The sequence below is a fragment of the Trachymyrmex cornetzi genome, unplaced genomic scaffold (assembly GCF_001594075.2).
Source record: "Trachymyrmex cornetzi isolate Tcor2-1 unplaced genomic scaffold, Tcor1.1 scaffold152, whole genome shotgun sequence".
In the NCBI taxonomy this organism is placed as follows: Eukaryota; Metazoa; Arthropoda; class Insecta; order Hymenoptera; family Formicidae; genus Trachymyrmex; species Trachymyrmex cornetzi.
The window spans coordinates 104,046-125,713 of record NW_017296113.1 but is presented as its reverse complement, the minus strand read 5'-3'; the positions used below and the strand labels follow the sequence as shown (position 1 = coordinate 125,713).

General features: G+C 34.2%; 1 protein-coding gene across 1 annotated transcript in view; it reads right to left on the bottom strand.

Moving 5' to 3' along the window:
- Window positions 1-21,668, bottom strand: part of Eip78C (Ecdysone-induced protein 78C) — a 79,382-nt gene that overhangs the window by 51,080 nt on the left and 6,634 nt on the right. The window contains exon 3 of the mRNA XM_018502952.1: window positions 21,641-21,668. Coding sequence (XP_018358454.1) covers window positions 21,641-21,668 — 28 coding nt within the window. The remainder of the gene's footprint in view (window positions 1-21,640) is intronic.

Sequence of the window (21,668 nt, the reverse complement as noted above, 5' to 3'; positions counted from 1 at the left end):
CTAAAAGTTTAGCTAAATACAAATCTGAAAATAATTTTGCTAGCTTCTCAAATAATGTAGGAATCTCAAACATCACGAACAATGTTGCAAAAAGTTTTAGCCGTTTTATGTAATTATTTTGACGATTCAGCAGAATTATTTTCCGATTTGTAGTTGTCTACTTTTAAAGATATTTCAGTAAAATTGTTGTTTCCGTATATAATATTAATATACGAAAACAAAATTTTACTAAAGTATCCAAAAATTTAGCAAGGTAACAGATCTGAAAATAATTTTATTGAATTATCAAAATAGTTACATAGGACTCTCAAGCATAATGGATAATGCTACAAAAAGTTTTGACATTCTAGCTTAAACATGTTATAAGATTATTTTTGATGGTCTAACAAAATTATTTTCAGATCTGTACCTACCTAAATTTTTAGATCAAACTTTATCAAAACCGTTCTTTCCATGCATATTTTTGTTAAGTGCACTTGATTAAACCGCTCAAATTTCAATAACGAATTATCAGAATTTATCAATTATCTAATTTCTCTTCGCTCGGAAACGTTAGAAGTCTACAATCTCTGTTCACGATCTTCGCTCGTTAGGACTCTTCGCCGCGGATAGGGAAAGCCAGACTGAAACACGAGAACACGTAACACCGGAGACTCGAAAAAGAATCGCCGGCCATGCTTAGATCTGTTATCGCGCTCCCGACGAACTGGTCCAGCAGAGGTGGAGTGCGTGTGAGAAGCGCCTTTTTCCTTCTTTCGCGCGCACGCTGCCTTTCTCGCACCTTTCTCGCGCACCTTTTTCAGATTCGCGCCTGGCATCAACGTGACGACGAGGGCAACACCCTCTCTCACACCTCGCTCTCGTTCGTTATCCTCCCGCACGAAACTTGCGTCACACACAATCACACGCACACGATGCTTAAAGACGAGTTGACGTGACGTAGTCACGAGCAATCGAGATTTTTACAGTCTTTGCAGTCGTTTCTCGACTGTCTGCATGTTTCTGGAAAGCAGTTAGTTTTTTTAAAAAACTCGTTATTTTTAATTGTTTACAAAGCACGAATACTTTATTTCTGAACATTTTTTTGGTCTTCTTTATCAAAAATTTTATTTCATATTATTGATCAAAGGTGTAGATGAAAAAAGACTCGATAGATCGATAGTATCTTCTACACGATGACGTCAAAATTAAGGAATTTTATATCGAAATTCATTAATGGAACTGTAACTTAAGAAAATGTATACAACGTGTGAACCTTCCTAGTAAATTTCCTGGCACCTGTCATAAATATACATAGCCTAACCAACCATCAATTACCGCTTTAATGCTGCATCCAATGCATTGGCATCGTACCAGCTGCGTGATCGATGTGTAGAAGTAACACTACAAACTCGCATGAAGATTATCAAACAAAGGAATATATTATTAAATGTAAATGTAATTAAATACTTTTAAATATAACGCAATTACGTACTAATAATAACATAATATATGTACAATCGACCGCGTACTTATGGATTATAATATTTTTTGTAATAAATAATGATATTTTTTAATATTATTATATTAGTAAAATATTAATTTTATATATAAAATATTAAATTTATATTCTTACATCTTATATTACAATTTTATATTTTCACATTTATATTAACTATAATATCCATTTATTACTTTTTGTGTGAATGTTTTTGCAAATATTTTTCGGATATTTAATCACGACCTGCATTTCAAAGTATTTAATGAAATTTCTATAAATTCAATGCAATATATGAGTATTAATTTTATACACGAAATAAAATTCTAAATAAAATACTATGAAAAACGATACTTTCTCTGAAAGCGTCTGCTCACATGGGATTGATTTAAGATGATTGGTTAGTTGTCTGTAGTGGTGGCTAGATAACTCTCGTTGTAGAAAATGGTCAATCAGCGAGTCGACACGCCGTACGAATCGAAAATCGTATAGACTTCTATCGCGTTATATAAGAAGCGGAAAATAAAATGAATGTGCGCATGTTTTACGTTTTTCTCATTACACAACATTATGTAATTCTGCTAGAATCACGATTATTTTTCGTGGTTCTCGATTTAGAAATTGTAAAATACATTTTGAAGCAAATATTTATTTGCAGGGAGGGGGGGTTGTCAGAAAATAAATTTTAAAATTCCCTAACTTTTCCAGGTTTTCCAGATGAAAATGGAAAACTTTCCAATGTAAAATATGAAAATTTTAACACATTTAAAGAATTGTAGGAAATCTAGCCTATATTATTAAAAACAAAACAGGCTTAGTAGCATACTAAAATTTTGGGTGCAAATTCGACCCAATAAAAAATAAATTAGTATTGGAAAAAAGAATGCAGTTACGAAAAAAAGAGCGAAGAAATAAAAATATTAAATAAAATATATATTTTAATTATTTTATTAAAAAATATCGTTTAAAGTGTGCAAGTTTTGAGCGTATTTCGCTATAAATGTCAGATATAATATTAAAAAATTATAATTATCTAGAATAGGAGCAATTTAAGGAAATTGTGAGCAAATTTCAAATTTCCAGACTTTTTTACATTTTCCCCTGACTTTTCCATGACCAATTTCAATTTTCCTGACTTTTCCCGGTTTTTCCAGTTTTCCAAATCTGTGGCAACCCTGGTTTGACAAAAATGTATAAAGAAATTCTTTGTCACTTTGTAGAAAAATTGATAATTTTAAATATTATGTCATAAAAAAATTAATCCTTTGTTAAATTTTCTAACACACATTCTAATATGCATGGAAAAAACGGTTTTGCTAAAATATCTAAAAATTTAATTATAATTACAAATTTAAAAATAATTTTGTTGGATTATCAAAATAATGATGTAGTACACTCAAACTGGTTGGTAAAATGTTAAAATTTTTTGCAACATTGCTCATCGTGTATCGTTCCTACGAAATTATTTTCATCGTCCAATGAAATTATTTTCAGACATGTATCTATTTAAATTTTTAGATACTTCACACACACAACAATTCCTTGTGTATGTTTTTCGTTTACTTTTTTCTTCCACTTTCTTATTTTACTTTTAACCATTTACTTTACTCTTTTCTCTCCCTTTTTTACATCATCATGAAAGTATTCATGTAAGTTCACGCGAAAAATTAACACGTACACGCATGTACGTGAATTGATGAATCGCCAAGTATACACAGGGCTTCTTATTCCACGGTGGTCCTCGCACGGAATCCTTGGGTTCAATGTCTCCTTGATGAATCTTTCCCTTCTACTTCGCCGCGTAACCACCACTATCGTTTCTTCCGAAGAAGTCTCCTGTCCTCTCCTCACATTCTCTCCTCTCCTCTTCGGCCAACTTCTTACCTCACTTCTCCTGTCCAATTTCGATCCCCCGAATCATTTCGTCGCGCACCGATTACTTTCCTAAAGACGATATTTATGCACTAAAAAGGTTTGAAGATTTTCCAGCAGGGAAGAGAGACGAGATAATGTCTATTGATGCGACAAACTCATTAGAGCGGCTAATACCATGACGTTGAAATGCTACGCGTAAAGTATTATCTTAATATGATCTAAAATTAAGTAATTATCCTTAAATTATCCTTAAAAGTAATTATGCCGTTTAGGTTTCGACTGCATTTAATAAAAGTCTATTTAAAAATCGTATAATGTAACTATACAGTATCACGATAAATACCTAAATGGTCTTTTATTATACTTATTATTTCGTTTAAAACTTTAAACTGTATTTTGTCATAATAAAAAGAGAAACTTTCTCTCAATAAATTAATTACACAAAAAAAATTTCCTTTTTCGAAATTATTATTTCTAAATTCAAACACAATATTACTTCGCCAATTTATTCGCAGATTTGCGAATGTATACGATATGTAGACATTCGCATGGCTTGATGTATATGGCATATATTCTTGTGAAATGCGATATCAGTTGGAATTATACTTTATTCGTCAATGTAAAATTTTTTCTCTCTCGCAAAGAGAGATTCGAAGTTAAGTACTTCAGTCGGCGCAGCGCGGGGTATTTCAATTTGCTGCCGAACTTTCTCCTTCGACCGACCGACGCACTCTTAAGTACACTCGACGGACAAAACTTTTAGGAGTAACTTCCGTTGGATAACGATCGCGCGGGGAACGAATTTATGCAGGTGCCTGGAGGTGCGCGTATGTGAGTAGAAAGAAAATCAGAGAAAGAGAGACAAATCGCACGACTGTGAACGCCGTGTCTGATCAATCACGGATTATCTACTGACTCGCACATTAATACTTTGTCACGTCACCCATACTTGAGTTTCGTCACTCATTTGTAAGTGGCAGTTTTATTTACCCGATCAAAAATTATTTTACTGCGAGTATTTAGAGAGAGATATTAAAAGAACAAATTATATTAAAACATTAAAAAAAACAATAAAATATTAAAATAATAAATTGTAAACAATAAGGAGCATCCAGCCACAACGCTTGATGTGTTTAGCTTAAAGCATATATTTCAAATAAAATTAAGTAAACGTTTCGATCTAACATGTGACCATCTTCAGTACATTAAATTTTCATATTATAATTAAAATCGGAACATCCAGTTAATCAAATAACGATTTGGTCGACAGAATCTATTTAAAAACATCAAAGTTCCAATATTTAAAATTTTAAATCATTTTACATAACGCTGTGTTGAAAAAGAATTGTGGACTTCTTAGAGGAACATATATCAACGAATACGTGGTGAACATATTAAAAATCACATTTGACGAAACGTGATTGCATTAAAAATTAATTGACAGTTTGATTATTAATGGTTTTTGTTTTTTTGGTTTTTTCTTCTTTTTTGGTTCTTTCAATAATCTACATTAGCATCAGGCAATCACGTAGTCGACGGATACAAATTTTATATATAACATTATGATAAAAATCGTTCTACAAATGCAATATTTCTTTCCCTGCGGAATACATACTATTGCGAATTTATGGCGTTATATACTGTAACTTTATAAAAAATTCTTTAATGTGTTTAGTGATTATGTAAGGATAAACAAATTTTTCTCTTTTGTATTTTGATAACTGGATGTTCCGATTTTAATTATAATATGAAAATTTAATGTACTGAAGATGGTCACATGTGTTAGACCGAAACGTTTACTTAATTTTATTTGAAATATATGCTTTAAGCTAAACATATCAAGCGTTGTGGCTGGATTATTGTGGCTCCTTATTGTTTACAATTTTTTAAACTTAAGCCACTTATTATTTTTTTTATTTATTAAAATAATACACTAGATTTTTATTAAGCTTAACGTCAAAATTAGTTGAGAAGTCGAAGTGTTATAAGACATTTAAAACATCCCATTTCGAATTAAATATCTGTTTTATTTTTGGTACATTTTTATTTCTGAACGTTATATCTAAATATTTTTTAGAACAATTTATAACTGGTAACACATTTTATGTACACACAGCGTATACCGGAATTCGCGGATTGTTCCTCGAGTTTCTTAATGTTCTGAACAACCATTCGACCTTTGTCCAAAAGCGACGAGTGCGCCATTCGTTTGACTTTGTTCGTTCCAAGGACTGGAAGCGTGAGAATTAGGAAATAAAAGTTGCATCGTACGCCGTGCGATTTACAGCCAATTTGTAAGAAGGTCCTAATTTTCGTTTGCGAGAATAAGAGGAGACCAACGCATACATTTCAGATAAATGGAAAATGTAAGCTGAGTTTTTCAATGAGATATACACGACAAAAGTTGTTTTAGAGGAATAACTGAATAACGTTTCAGACTTATGTCCAGTCACCACTGATATATAAATTAATGACGTCAGAGGTGGAAAACACACACACATAGTAAACATTTTTACAAAAACACAGATTAAAATAGAAATATTTTTCAATATTTGCATTTTATAGACTTGCAAAATATATCGAAAACTTTCCTTTTATTTTGAAATTGAATAAAATTGTATTTATTTCAATTCGACAACTTTCATATAGCTTGTTCCGTTTTTTGTTTAGACATAATTTAATTTCAAATATATAGTTGTCTATTGATTGCCGAAATATTATACAATGGGAGTTTTTGATGTATTTTAAAAACGACTATAAAAAATACGTTATTCAAAAATATTTATATTTTAATGTAATTGGCAAGAATTTTCTTTATGTATTTTTCTCGCTTTTGACGTCATAAAATGACTGCAGCGAGCTAAGAGCTTTAATCTTTTTATTAAAAGAAAAGAAAGAAAAAATGTTAAAAATAAGAAAATTACGATAAAAGCGGCTTGCAATTTCCATGAAAGAAAAATCAAATTACTCGAAGAAACTGTAGTTGAAAAGATGTGATATTAATGTAGAATATCTACTTTTTATATTCGTATCTCAAATAATTAATAATTCATGCACGAGATACTTAATTAATTTGATTACTCACAATCCGTAATTATACTTAGTAATTTGATTTTACGTTTTGACCAATTTTATCTCCGATTAATCGTATTTAGCATTTATTCAGTCAATATCATCGATCGTTAATTTCATTATTCAATACTCATTAATTTAATTACGTTTCGTCCAACCTCTTATTCTCGCCGTCGGATTACTCGTGTCTATCGATTATCCAATAATCAAAATAATTTATCGCTGATATTCATTAATGATGAATATTCATTAATGATTGATACGATTATACTTCACCCGGGAACTTTGTTCCAGCCGTCAGATTGGTCACATTTATTGATTATTCAATAACCATAAAAATCAATCGCTCACACAGTAATCATCAATTTGATCACCTGATTTTGTGTTCCCGCCTGCCCGCGGCATCTCTTTTAATTTACCGACGCCGCCGGCTACTTCATGCAGGTTTAAAAAGTAGGCTTGGACAGCTGTTTGAAACTTAAAGCAAGGTCGTAGCCTTACATCGCGGATACATAATGGCCGGCGCGTGCCTCTGCATCGAGCGTATTTCAACTCGACTGCGCTCGCATTCACGTCCTTCCGAATCGCGTTCGCGTCCTTCTGTCTAAAGTGCCGGGTTTCGAGACGTCAAGATATATAAAGATCTTTAAAAAATATAATATCACCGTGGAAAAGAGTATCAGTGCGATATCAGTCAATGTCAATACTATTAACCTTCAGAGGGAAGTGGTCTATTTTCAAAATCTTACAGCTTTTCTCTCTCTCTTGGAATAAGATTTGTTATAATTTATTATTTTATTGTATTCCTTGTCTCAAAATATGACTCTGTTTCAACGTTACTGGCTTTTTCGCCCTGTAAAAATTAAAAGCTAGGAACGAAAGGATTAAAAATACTTGGAAAATATCTGCAGCGAATCTCAAGCGATGCAAATTGCTATAGAAAATAACAGGAGATTGCTTTGGTAACAAATGTCGATCAGAAATAATTAGAGAGAAACGGTACTTCGAAGATACTCTAAAATTGATAGCACTTAATTTCAGTATCTTTTTCGTCAATTAATTCAGAATTTTTATTTCAAAACAATATGAGACGCATGTCATATTATTCAATATAACAAATCTAGCTCAAAGTGATTGCCTTCTAAACATTTTATTTCTCGGTTAAGCTTTGGAAATATCTTTAGGAACTTGTGCAGAGAATACGCGCGAGCAATGATTTCGTGAAACAGAAAAATTTATCTTGTTTCGATTTTGGATTGAATTTTTGATGAAGCCTCCCGTCGAGCAATATTCTTGAACAACGTGCGCGCGCGAATCGTTGGAGAGCATCGCCCATCGACCCACGCGAGCTCGAGCTGTACGATCATACCATGCGCATGTGTGCCACGATTCACATACACGAAGAAGCATCGTTGTGTCACAAGCACTTGACTATAGTTATGCAATCCACCAACCCGTATTCATGGTCAAGGCCTGCATCCTTACTGCTAGCAGTAGTGTTCGTGTGTGTTGTGTTGTGTATTTGTGTATATGTGTGAATTCTTGGACACACACGCGTGGTCAATGATCCCACGAGTATGATGATACATAAGGATCAGACGACTGCCGAATTTGCATGGATCCAGGATGCTGAGATTAAATTATATATATTACATCGAGAGAAATGTTTCAGTACATATAACCATTTATTTTGTTGAAATAGGACTATCTTTTTTATTTTTTTATTAAAAATTGTATTATTCTAGTCAAAATTTGGTTATTCCAATCAAATTTTTATTAGAACAGTAAATTTAGTTAGAATAACAAAAATTGTTATTCTAATCAAAATTTGATTAATTAAATTAAAATAATCAAATTTTGATTAAGACAATATAACTTATAAATAAAAAAAGTAAGAAAGTTTTTGTTAGTCACATATCAATAAAATAAATACGTATCAAACAATTTTCTCTCAGTATAGAATAAATTAGGTTTGTTTTTTATTTCTGCATTAGACTGCACTAGAATTCTCTTTCTCGCTTTCGTCAAATATCAATATCTATCTCACTTTAAGTTTCAAAAGTGTATACTAGTTCAGCCACAGACAACAGACTTTTAAACTTCCTTTCATTCGTTCGTACAGTCAGATATTTCACATTAATTAAGAAATGTCTACTTTGATTTGTACATTTGATTGAGTGAAATTTAATTGACTAATGGAAACGGATATCGAGATGCAACAGCTTCTGAAGTTATTGCTCTGATAATATCTGTCGATACCGAATTATTTCTGAGCTTTGAAAACGTCCTGTCATACAAATTTTGATTACTGCTTGAAAGATAACAAAATTAAGCTTGATCTAAAATAAATAATATACAAAATTTTTTATTAAAGTGCATAAAATAAGTATACATCAGAATTATTATACTTGAAGTATAACAATAATTCACGTCGCTACAATTCGGGACAACAGGATGGAAGAAGTTAATATTCGATAACTTGAATTACAAAATGAATGACAGGAGGACGTACCGGAAGAGAATATACATCACAGAGATTGAATGTATTTTCAGCGAGCTCCAATTTCGATACCATTAACGATTCCTGTATCCATTTGTGGCGATCGACGTATGACAATTAGCGCGCGTCCGTATCTCATAATCTGCTGCAACATCGAAAATTGAGCTTGCGCCGAGATTACGCCGGCACGCAGTTTCTCACATTCTCTCGCGGAGTACTCGCACGTGGCGTCGGTGGTGATCGCGATATCGCGGAGTAAGTATCGCGCGCGCGAGAGAAGGAAAACGATAATAACGCGGAAAAGCGGGCGAGGCGGAGAAGTTGCCTGGCGGTGATTTAATGTAACCGAGTTGCAGGAAGTGAATATTATTAGCATTCGCTTACAGTGCCGTGCCCCACACGCGCGCATACGTCTTTCTGTCTCCTGTGCGTGTATTTGTTTGCGCGAGTCCACCAGTACGCGCCCGCCGCGCCGTGTAAAGCACGCTGCACCAATGTGCATATGCAGGTACACACGCGCGCAAAAAAAAAAAACGCGTATATACATATACGTGCAAACCTACGGGCGGGCGAGAAAGGAAATAACACGTACGGCGTTCGCGAATTGTACCAGGTGTCCCGGAACGATCGCACAAAAGGTACCGTCGAGAATACCTTCATTAAATTTAGAGTAGGGTGTTTTCCGAAAATATTTGAAAATTCAACGTTTTTAATTATAAAACTAATTAATTAATACAACTGCATCATAAATCAGATTCTTTGTCTTTTATAAGAGTAATCTTGTTGCACTTCGAAAATAATCACCGCCAAATAGAGAATCTCTCCATTATTGGAAGCTGTGAGCTGTGAAAATTTAATAATTCAATAGCTTTTTAAAGCTTGTTTTATAATGAAGCACACAAGAAAATATTCATTTAAAAGAACATCAAATATGTATAATATCTCTTCGTTTACTTTCTTAAATATAAAATTAAAACGAAAATTACTTTTTTGAGATAGATTTTCAATATTAAATTTTTTCTCGTAAAATGATTTATTCAATTAATTATTAAAATAATAAATGTGTTGCTGAATAAATTATATCGATTCTACAAAATTTTAGGATCGTCGACGAATTAAACTTCGTCTGGGGAACAATGCTCTCAATAGAACGGTAATTTTGTTAGCGGCAATACGTAGAAACGATTTATCGACGCTTTGCTGAAAACTACAATTCTGAGTCGTTCAAGCGTCAACGTCGCGGAATCATGATTTCTGTCAACAGTATTATTTACTCAGTATACAGAATACAGAAATAAAAGCAATATAGAACTAGCAAAGGGAATCAAAAAGTGAATCAAATAAAAGTATCCGAAACATCTCTCTCTCTCTCTCCTCTACCGAAAGTATTTTAGAGTAAAGAACTATTCCGTCCTTGAACTATGTACACAGAATGAGCTAATTATCCCATTCTGTATCTCATCGTCTTTTCGTTGACTTATGTAACGGCCATTGACCGTCAAGACCTGAAAAATTAAAGGGAAACCTAGACTCACGTTGAGGGCGTTCCCACCAGCCACCATTATTGCACCCGCCTGCATTTCCGGACACACGCGAAGGTATACGCTACATCTCAGCACGGCACACGCAAAATGACTACTCTGAATCAATCTCGTTTAATTTCACCGCGGCGTGACCATTTCGCACCAACACGCGATTTCATGGATGCCAAGCAGTCACGTTGCAACGGTTATTCGTTTCTTTTAGGTAGAAGAATTTCGCACCGCAATTCGGACATTAAATTTTGATACTGTTATCGATAATCATTGAGATGTATTTGTATAAAAAAAGTATTTATTAATTTTATAGAAATATAATTATTAGTAACAAATAAAACGAATAAAATTGTTACATAATATCTATCAGTAGTATTAATAGTAGTAGTATTTTAAAAAGTTAATATAAAAACCGCTATTAATAAGGAAGTAGGTAAATGTCAATCAAAATATCGATAACTTTTCTCGGGTAGCGTAAAATAGATAGAATATAAAAGCTTTCGATACATTTTTATAAACGTCAAATCCATTATTGGAGACTTAATTGAATATCTAGTTTAGGTCGAATTATAGTCTCATTTATAAAACTTTCACATTAATATTATTTGAAATTTACTATCATTGTAAATATTAAAAAGTTCTTGTCAAGACAAAACCTCTTTCTCTTCTTAACAAAAAGAACTCTTTGCTAATTGGTCAGCAATCTGTCACATAATAATTACGTTGAGTTGGACATTTACTTGAATGAAGAATCGTATTTAAAGTTCATCACATAATAATTTCGATCCCATTCAATGATATTTGAAGCTTCATCTCTCTTTACAAATTTCTTCTGTCTGTTATAAAAACGGTCTTCGACAGTGAGGAAGACAACGCGGTATGCCGCGAAGAACCGCGATAGCGCTATAAACATGTTCTCCTTCTTCGATATAGGGGGTGCTACAGGAAGTAAGTGCGATGCACTCAAATGCATGCAAGATGCAGCGAAGAGCGAGCAGGATGTCTAAGGAACAGGTCGAGCGACTCGTTAAAATTTATCCGACAAATCAGATAACTTTTCGCGATAACTTAGCGTGCCGGAGAGAAATTCAAGAAAAATATCTAAATATCAACTGAGAGATTAGTATACCTTTCGGACATTAATATTATCGTACAGATTATACATTTCACTTTATCATTTATACAATATTACCTATGTTATAAATGCTTAATATTATACTACATACCAAGATCGAGAAGAGAAAGAGAAGAAAGAGGAGAGAAAGAGAAAGAGGGGGATTCGGAAAGCAAGAATACGGAGGATGAGATAAAGAAAGAAAACTAGATAGATGGGAAGAAAGTAAGCAAGCGAGCTACACGAAGCATCAAACGCTGAGAAAGAAAGAGATACACGGTATAGAAGGTACGTGCGTGTTGGTGGTCGCGCTCGCGCGCCGACGTGCGCGCTGGTGGTAGCATCACTTCACCGATGATATACCCTACCGAGAGTTCATTGCTCTTGAGGTGCGAGGAAGAGAAAAAAGCGAAAGAGCGAGAGCGAGAGACAGAAAGAAAGAAAAAGAGAATACTGATAGAAGAGAGAAAGAAAGACAGTTGCGGGTAGGAGGGGAAGAGACTTCGGAAAAAAGAGACGGAGAGAAAGGCACTGGCGTTGGTGTACGAGGAGGGGGAAGAAAGGAAGGACGAGGAGAAGAGAAAAGAGCACGTAAGGAAGAGAGAAATCGCGAAAGAGAGCGAAGGGGAAGAAGCGACGGAGGAGACGCCGTGGTGTGAGTGGAAAATGTAGTGGGAACGAGAAGAGAGAGGAGTGGTGGATGAAAAGAGGATGAAGAGAAGAAGCGGAGAAAGATAGAGAGGAAGAGGAGAGCGACGAAGATGGATCGTGGAGTATTTACCCGCGCGCGGCCACTCTTAATAATTCACGCGCGCGATTCCCGAGGCGTCGCGCTAACATGAATCGAAGACAAGCATTCGTCGCATCGCTGGATTTTCGCCTCGACGCGAAGATGGAGAAAAGAAGAGACGCGGCGAGAAACGGAGAACTACACGTTCGATCGATAGTCGCTACGCGACTAACTTACTTTACCCGTCGCCTCGTCCTGGCGGAGGAAAATACTCGACGTACCTACGTGAATATTATCGGACCGAACGTGGCGATCGTTTCTAGCTCAAATAATGTTACTTAGCATTACGTATTAGAATATCATATATTAGGATAAGTCGCTTTTCTATAATTTTTTTTTCTATAGGAAGCGAAAGTCGATCCTCTTTTAATCGATTTCCATTCAATTATTTTATTATTAGGAGGAAGTTTTAACAATAAATTAATGTTTCGGTGGAATGATTTAATTAATGAAAATTATATGCAACAACTGTGCTATCAGACAATAATATACTAATAGATTAATTAAACTAATATAATTAAGTATATTTATCCTAATGTCAAGTAATTTATTTATGCATACTTTGTGAAAAGTTTGTTGCCCGATTGCAAGTAGATAGACGTTTTCCTCCGATCAATATATAAAAGTATGCAATTGTATTTGGTCTGAGAGTCGCGGTTTACGAAACTCTTGGGACTCCTGGGAGAAGTCTTCTCGTCCGATTTTCCTGATAAGACCGTAAAAATGGAGATCGAAAAGCAATAAGGACGAACGAATTTGGGATGAGGGTGGCAATACGAGCAGATGACGACCGTCTGGAATCGTTTTGACGCGCGGCACGGAATCGACCTTCCTTCGTGTGCGTGCCGAATCGAAAAATCGGAAAATATCGGAGTCGGATGGCCGACGGGTGTATGCGATCGAGCTCGTACCGGACACGTACCGGGTGCAATGTACCTGGATGAGTCACACGGTAACACAGTGCGCGCCCGTCCTCGCATACACACGTGTATATGCGTGCATGCGTACATGTGAATATTTACATGCACGCACATGCGTCTTCCTGCGCGAGTCACACGCTTGCATTTATACGTGCGACCATGTGTGAGTATGTATACATATTCTCGCTCCTCGTCTGACACTGGCGTAATCTTTCTGCACGTCCCGCGGAATAAAGCGAGACGGGGAGAGAGATAACGAGAGGAGAACAAATACACACGTACGCGAGTTGGAGGAAGAGAGGCAGGAAGAGACGGATGGAACGCGAGAGGGAAAAATCGAGATGGAGAGAACGAACGAGCGAGTAGGGTGTAAGAGAGAAGAGGATGGAGAAAGGGAGAAAAAGAGACCGGAGATAAAAATCCAATCATTTCGACCGGTTTTGCATCATGCCGACGAGGATAATGGAATACCGCGTTATTTTTTGTCGATGCACGGAATATTTCTTCACGTTAATACCCGCGTTTTCTTTCGCTCTCTCTCTCTCTCTCTCTCTCTCTCTCTCTCTCTCTCTATTTAGTCTCCTCTCTTTGCATGCGCTTTGAATCTAAACACGGTACGAACTGCTGAATCTTATGAATTTTCGAAAAATTTCTTTCTTCGACATGAAAATTGTTTCGACAAAAATGAACATTCTTACGTTACGTAAGATCGATAACTGTTTGTTGTAAATTTTGCTAGCCACAAATCTCACAATATCCATGGCATTAATTAGTGCTAAAATATATGCAAGCTTGGGTACTCACGAAATTTCAGTCTAAAGAATAAAAATTGAGCCAGTCTTGAAAAACAGTGACTCAGTTTTCAATTCTTAAGAATGAAATTTGAATCACTCTTCGGAGTAGGATTCATTCTAAAATTTTTAGGCAGTAAATTATTCAATTTTTCTTATTATTTTAATGTCAAATTGGAATCTTTAAGTAACAATTTCGTATTGACTTGAAAAAATATACAATAAGAAGTTGAAGAAATAGAAAAGAAATGATATAACATAAATGAAAGAGAAAGGAGATAAAATTACGCTTCAAAAGCCATAGCACGAAAAAATGTTAGGCAGTAAATGTATTGGCTAATCACAGCAGAAAATGTAAGATATTAACGTAAGCAGTAATAAATCCAAAATGTTAATTTGCTTACTGTTTACGTCCTATTGTTTAAGTTTTTTGTGTGTTACAACCTTAAGGGCCATAGCACATACAAAAAACTTGAACAGTAAAACGTAAGTAGTAAACGAATTGGCCAATTACAGTAGAGAGAGGGGATAATCACTTAATGTAATCATGGGACAGAGTCCTCGAAATCATTATAAAATTCATATGAAATCTCTATGTATAATCCGATAATGACATGTACAACCACGAGAAATCATTGTGTAGTATTAAATAAAATCGTATATCCTACCAAATGACTTCATATGTAGTAAAAAAATTATTTATAATCAGATGAAATCATATGAAATCATGTAATCTGTGGGACAATATTTCAACTAGTGGTTACCCCCTCGCAGTAGAGTCCAAAACGTTGATTTACTAATTGCTCATGTTCTGTTTTTTTTTTGTATGCTACAATCTTAACTGGATATTGAAAAAAATGAAGAGTGTATAAGTTATTCGTTTCTTTACACGTTCCGTCAAAAACGTCGCTGTACCTCAAGTCACAATTGAAGTTTCTACCGACGACATCTAGTGCGCTCGTCTGAGAGAATAGCCGAGATGAACGATGAATAGGAGAGCAAAGAGAAAGAGGAAAAGAATGAGAAAGGAGGCGGCGGCACGTCGGGTGACTGTTAAAACGGCATTGCGTAATCTTTCGGATTTAGTTTACTTTCGTCGCTATCGATGCCACGCACGTAGCGTGACCGTGGCACTGAACCAGCAGCGGCACGAACTTTCTCGTGGCCTTCGTTCCAGGAAGGCGATTTACGTGACACGCGAGAACGTCAATGATTCTCGACCGTGATCATTCTCATCGATGTTTTCGCGCTCATGCTAATCTATAATTCTTAAAACGAGCTCCAACGGAATTGAATCACTCTACTCGAGGAAGCCTAGTTGGGCCCCCTACTGTTCTCTTTCCGATACTTTTATCTTTGAATAATGATAGTATAAACATCAACCAACAGTATACGTATAACATAATGTGATAATTTTATACTCAACAATCTAACTATTACGTATAACATCTGTTATATTACATATTGTTGAGTGTGAAATTATCAAATTATAACATTGATGTTACTGTTACAGTTCGTGTTTACTGAATATCTATTATCTTTCTTTCGCATAAAACTAAAATTAATTTAAAATTGACAAATTATACAGTTCAATATTTTTTTGGAAACTTGAATAAACAAAGTGTTTTCAGATGGACTTTTGGTCGCTGAAAACAAATCTGATAGCCAAATTGCCTATCACATCAGATTTCCGAGAAAATTGAGATTAAATGTGCCAAAATTGGCGTTTTTACCGTTAATGGTCGTATTTACCGTTTTTTTTCGATCAAAACAGTTTTTTTCAATTTCATTTAGGTCACTTTAAAGTGCTATCTTTTATCTATAAAATGTGAATGTATATTTATTAAAGTACGACTTTTTTTCATATGTATAATTAGCAAATTATGAATCATTTAAATTGTATATAGATAATTATATCTATTCAATTTAATAATTAAACTCGACATGATAAATCAATTTCGCCGCCCAATTCGTTTCCAGCGAACAAGATCATCGAAAAACACTTTATTCAGGTTCTGAAAAAAATATCTGTTTTTATATAACTGTGTTATCTTTCATAGATCAATATGCATTACAATATTTGAAATGTACTAGTTGATTATCTTTAAATGCCTCGAGAAAAAAATTGCAGATAAGATAAGTGAAGGGAGTTTAAACGGTTCGTGACTGTATAAGTGTATAATAATTGATAAATGCCAGATAATATGTCGACTTTCTTGCTGTAAAGCGTATCAAATTTATAAGAATAACTTCGTTCCTCTGTTACGCAAGCAGTAGTATTTTTGAGTTGTTTCCACACGAATTTTGTTACGCACACGTAACGTAGCACTGTTACTTTCAAATGCATGGAATGCATAACTACTGTACTTATTTCAATCAACAATGTACGCGGCCGAAATGAAACAGAGCGTATTATGATTGGCAACCGGAGCGTGCTGCAACATGGAGAATACCTCCTTCGTTTATCGTCGCGAATAATTACTCGTACTTCGTAGGGTCTTAATTCCATCGTAACTAATTAGCAGATGCGCAACTCATAATCTGCTTGTTTTTCCTCCTGTATATTCTGGATACTTGGCTCATTCCTTCTCGTGGAGGAAAGCACTCGAGCCATGTAAGCTGCATTCCGTGTAAGAAAGTCGTACGCGGGGATACGGCATTCTTGGCTTTTACGATTCGTATGGTCGATAAAATCGTGACTTGCAGTCCGACTTCGGCCCGTCGCGTCGGCCGGCGTCGACGTCGCGATGAAGAAAAAGAAAGGAGTGTCAATGAGCTTCGATCTTTTTTTTCGCTGTCGATCAAGGGAGCCTCTATTCTAGCCGCGATTAATATCCGGCCGTGTCTAGGCCGGAGAAAGCAATTTTGAACGTTAATTGTTGAAAAGTTATAATATCACGGCCCGTATGACTATTATTTATTATTACCGTGGATGAAAAGGACAGTGAAGTATTTAAAAATTTAGCTAGATGCAAATCTGAAAATAACGTTCGATCATGAAAATAATTATGTAGGACGTCAAACTGGTGCTAAAATATTAAAACTTTTTGTAGCATTGCTTATCATGCTTGAAATTCCCACGTAATTTTTTTGTCCAACAAAAATAGTTTCAGATATCTAGTTAAATTTTCAGACACTTCAGCAAAACCGTTCTTGTTGTGTACGACTTATGAATAAATCATTCTCTCTTTTCAGTATTTACGATTTCAAGTACACGAAGAATAATTCCCATCGAAATATATTAAGATCATTAAGCCGCAGACTCAAGCACTAGAATTGAGTGGATAAAATCGGAAGCTGTTCAACTTAAAATGTGAATTATATTCATGCCACTTTAATAGAAATCGCGATGCTTATAGACTTTTCGACCATCCAAGTTTTGTAAGTCAAAACTCGGCGATACTGTGTCGACAAAACGCACAACTTCCGTAATTTGCCAGTTAACTCGAAACTTTCCAGGCACATTCTATGCGCCATACTAACAAGTTTCCTTCCAGTCGAATCTTCTTGAGTTTTATCTACAAGACAGTCGTAACATGTGAGGTACGTTAAACGCTTCTTTTCAGCAATAAACTTATCGTCCATATTATCGTACTATTAGGAATCCTCTTTGGCGAAAATTGAATTAGACGTTTATTTTCGTAACTTGTTAATTATCGGTGTTACAGAAATTAAATAAATTAGTCTCGCATGTTAAAATAAAGTTAACTTGAAGTTCAACACAGACCTAAGCTTTACTAGATGTATCTGCAAGGTTTAATTCATAAGTAGCTCTTGAATTATATATTATAGTCGAATACGAAAAAATTTTGACAGCACACGGATGAAATTAATTCATCTCGCGCGATTATATTAGGTCTGTTCGCGTTGCCATGAAATCCCCAAATATCTTTGCACTTAGACATATATTTGGCTTTGAAAAGAGAGAAAGCGAAGATGCCAAGTGCAAAAAGTGCGAACAAGATTCAACGCGAACAGACTTATTAAAACCGTTTCGAAATATGCCGATCGTACATCCCCCCCCCCCCCCGGACTCCAATTCTGTAATTTTTAACGACGGTGCCAATATATTATACTGTGGTTGCGCAGATATTATACGTAGTAAAAAATCGCGTAACGACAATATAATCGTATATAACGACAATGTAACAATGCCGTCGTATATAATGACAATGAAACAATGCCGAACTGTGTAGAGATCTATATTTATAAGAGAACAGTGCAAAAGTCTACCATGTAGAATCTAATACTATAAACACTGGTTGTGAGAGAAAAATGTACTAAATTTTAATACTTGTTTGAATAGTGTCGGGGGAATATTTACTAAATGTAAACATACATTTTTACGGTACAAGAATTATTAATTTAATTTAACTGTTATTATTTTTTATTTAGCAAATATTTATTTTCCAAAAATAAATGTTATATTACTACTATTCAAACAGTTATTTATTAAAGTTTAGTACATTTTTCTCTCAACGTATCATAAGTGCTTATTGGATCAATTAGATCCAAGATGGCGGTTAAAAAAGTCAATATGTTAAATTTTGTAGAGTCAAATTAACTTAATGTGAGTTACCTCCTACTCGATAATATCATTATTTTTTTACTAAAACGATGGTCAATTTAACATTATATATTGTCAAATTTAATTATCATTTTAGTTAAAAATAACGATATATTTAGTAGGAGCAGTGGTGACTCACATTGAGTTAATTTGACCCTATAAAATTTAACAGTGTACATATTCAGCCAATGGAAAGACGCGTATTGTCAACATTTGCTTAGATAAAAGAAATACGCTACTCTTATTAATATAGATGTATGGACTGTCGTTAGAAGTTATAAAATCGAGGTATTGGTATGCTCTCCACCGTTTCGAACCTCAGGCGACAATAGTCAACGCGTTACTTCTTATCCCCGCGAGATTCGCGCTTCTGAATTGAATTACTCTCGATGGACCTTGACCACCTCGAGATTGAAATTCAAAGTTGGATTTTCGGTAGCTACCATCAGATCGCCGTCAGATGATCCCTGCTAGCGAATGTATAAAATAATCAATGGCCTCTCTGGAATTCACGCAGTCCCTTTTTGGGATCGCGTAAACTCCGGAATCATATAAACTCCCTGAAAATTCAAGTAATTCTGCTGTCTCCTGTCGTCACGAGAGAATTTACAACAACGCGTGAAATGTTCGAATAAATCAAATTATCGTAAAAAAACCTATTTAGTTCGTGCTTTTGCCTCAACTATTTTTTAACCAACCCTTTGATATAATGTCTTGTCTGCAGAAATTTATGTTTGTAAAAAATTTTACTGTGAAAGATATTGAACAATAAAACGGTGTTATACTAGGTGTCCCTAAATTTGCGAATCAAAATACTATAACAAGAAAGTTCTCGGAAAGTTAAGGAAAAAAAGTTATTTCTACATTTTTATTTTAAGTAGTAATTTTTAAGATAATTATATTGGTCAAATTTAATATAATCAATTGCAGACTGCGTTTAGATAGCCACTTGTCTATGAGTCGTGTGATAGTGTTAATGAACGTTGAATTTATATTTTAGCGCGTTCATTAATATTTTTCATTTTCCAGTTAATTTAGATTTATTATAACTTGATAATAATGTAAAAACTTTTGTAGCTATGATTGATTTCTAAACTGATGATTTTGTAATGAATAATAGTAACTTTTAAAGTTACTATTTCAAAATCATCAGTTTAATGATTAATCATAGAAAAATACAATTTTTACATTATTATCAGGCTAAGTAAGATTAAATTTAAATTACAAATTAATCAAAAAATGAAATATCGGACTTAATACTCACAAGTGACCGTTTAAACTGTAATATTGGCCATACTAAACTCTCATATCTCAAAAACTACTGCTTAAAATAAAAATTTCATAAATAATTTTTTTACTTAATTTTTCAAGAATTTTCTTGCTATAGTGTTTTGATTCACAAATTTCAGGACACCCTGTATATTCCAGAAAATCGCTTCAATGCAAAACTAGCGATAAACGAACGAGAAAAAAAAGATGAAAAAGTCCTGGGTAGAACTGGACAAGACCGATTTCACTCGAATGCTCTCAGTTCGAGCGAAATGTCAGCGCTTGACTTTTCTTACGAGCGGAAACATCGCGAGTGGTGAATTCTTTTGGTCGACTCACAAGCACGGGAAAACAATTTCTGTGTCTCGATTTATCAAATTAATCCCTTTTCAATCTCCATCAAGAAGAAACTTAGATCGAAAGCAAAATCCGTGTTGCTGAGAGTAGCTTTTATCAACAACGGCACTCTTGCGATCATGAGCGATCTGCGAGTATCGCATCATGGGTGCGACCTTTTCAATTTGTATTCTAACCTTTACGAGAAGCGCTATACACGTCGTCTGTGTGCTCAGGATGTAAAACAACGTTAAAACATAGACACACCGAGCGTATAACGCACGGTCGAGCTATAAATAGACGTTCCCATATAAAACGGCGGACTATCAAAGTTACGTTAAGAGACAATGAGTTTCTTTACGATGTTCCTATGGAAAATTAATTGCGCAAAATTTATAATTATCGGTTGTTCTAATTTCTATCATTTTTATCTGGATATGGAAGCTCCGATCCTAAGTTAATTGTGTTTTGTTTGAGTGTCGTGACTGATTATCTGATACGTTCTGTTTTATCGTATCGCTATTGCCTTTAGTGAGCATTAAAATATAAATTCGTCTATAAAATTAATAACAATTAAACTCGATCATTTCGAATTTTTTTTCAATCAATTTCACTGGTCCACTAAATATTATTTTTAAAAGTTTTAAATATAAACTTTTTAATAAAAAATACATACATATGTGTATATATTTATTTCGAAAGACGATTAATGATTCTTCGATAAAATGTTAAAATGTTGATTAACTATTAAATCGTTAATATACAATCATTAAAATATAATGAATATTTTGAACATTTAAAATTTATTTAGTAATCGCTAAAAGCATTAAAAAATAATTAGTATTTATAAAATTTATATGCAATTATTAATATATATATGCTGGAAAGTTATTAATGATGGTTGCAATTATTTCATTTAATTTTATTTTGCCTTTTTGTTTCCGATTTATTTGACGATGCAATAATATTTATATAAAATAATACAAAAAATATTCGCATGATATAACTTTTGTACTTTTTGTTGAAAAAATCTATTTCCATTCTCCTTGTTACCTCTTTAAAAATCAGATAAAATCGTATACAGTTCATGTTGACTATTCTTTTTTCAACAAACAGTTCTCAAGTAGTAGACAAATTATTTTACAAACCTAACGTAATATCTCAATTGTATTAAGAAACTTATTCAAGATTCCATAATAATTATACTGTTTCGTATAGCATTACATATAAATGTATATTGCAATTGCGATATCTACAATCTCATGATCGTCGTACTAACGTCGACAGAAATGAAATTCGTGGTGCGTTTTCATCGAAAACGGAATCGAAACGACGAAACGGGGCGGAAATGAAAAAATCGGAAGCGCGATACGTAAGAAAGAAATGAAACAAACCTTGCTTAATGACGATGCCGGTGGTGGG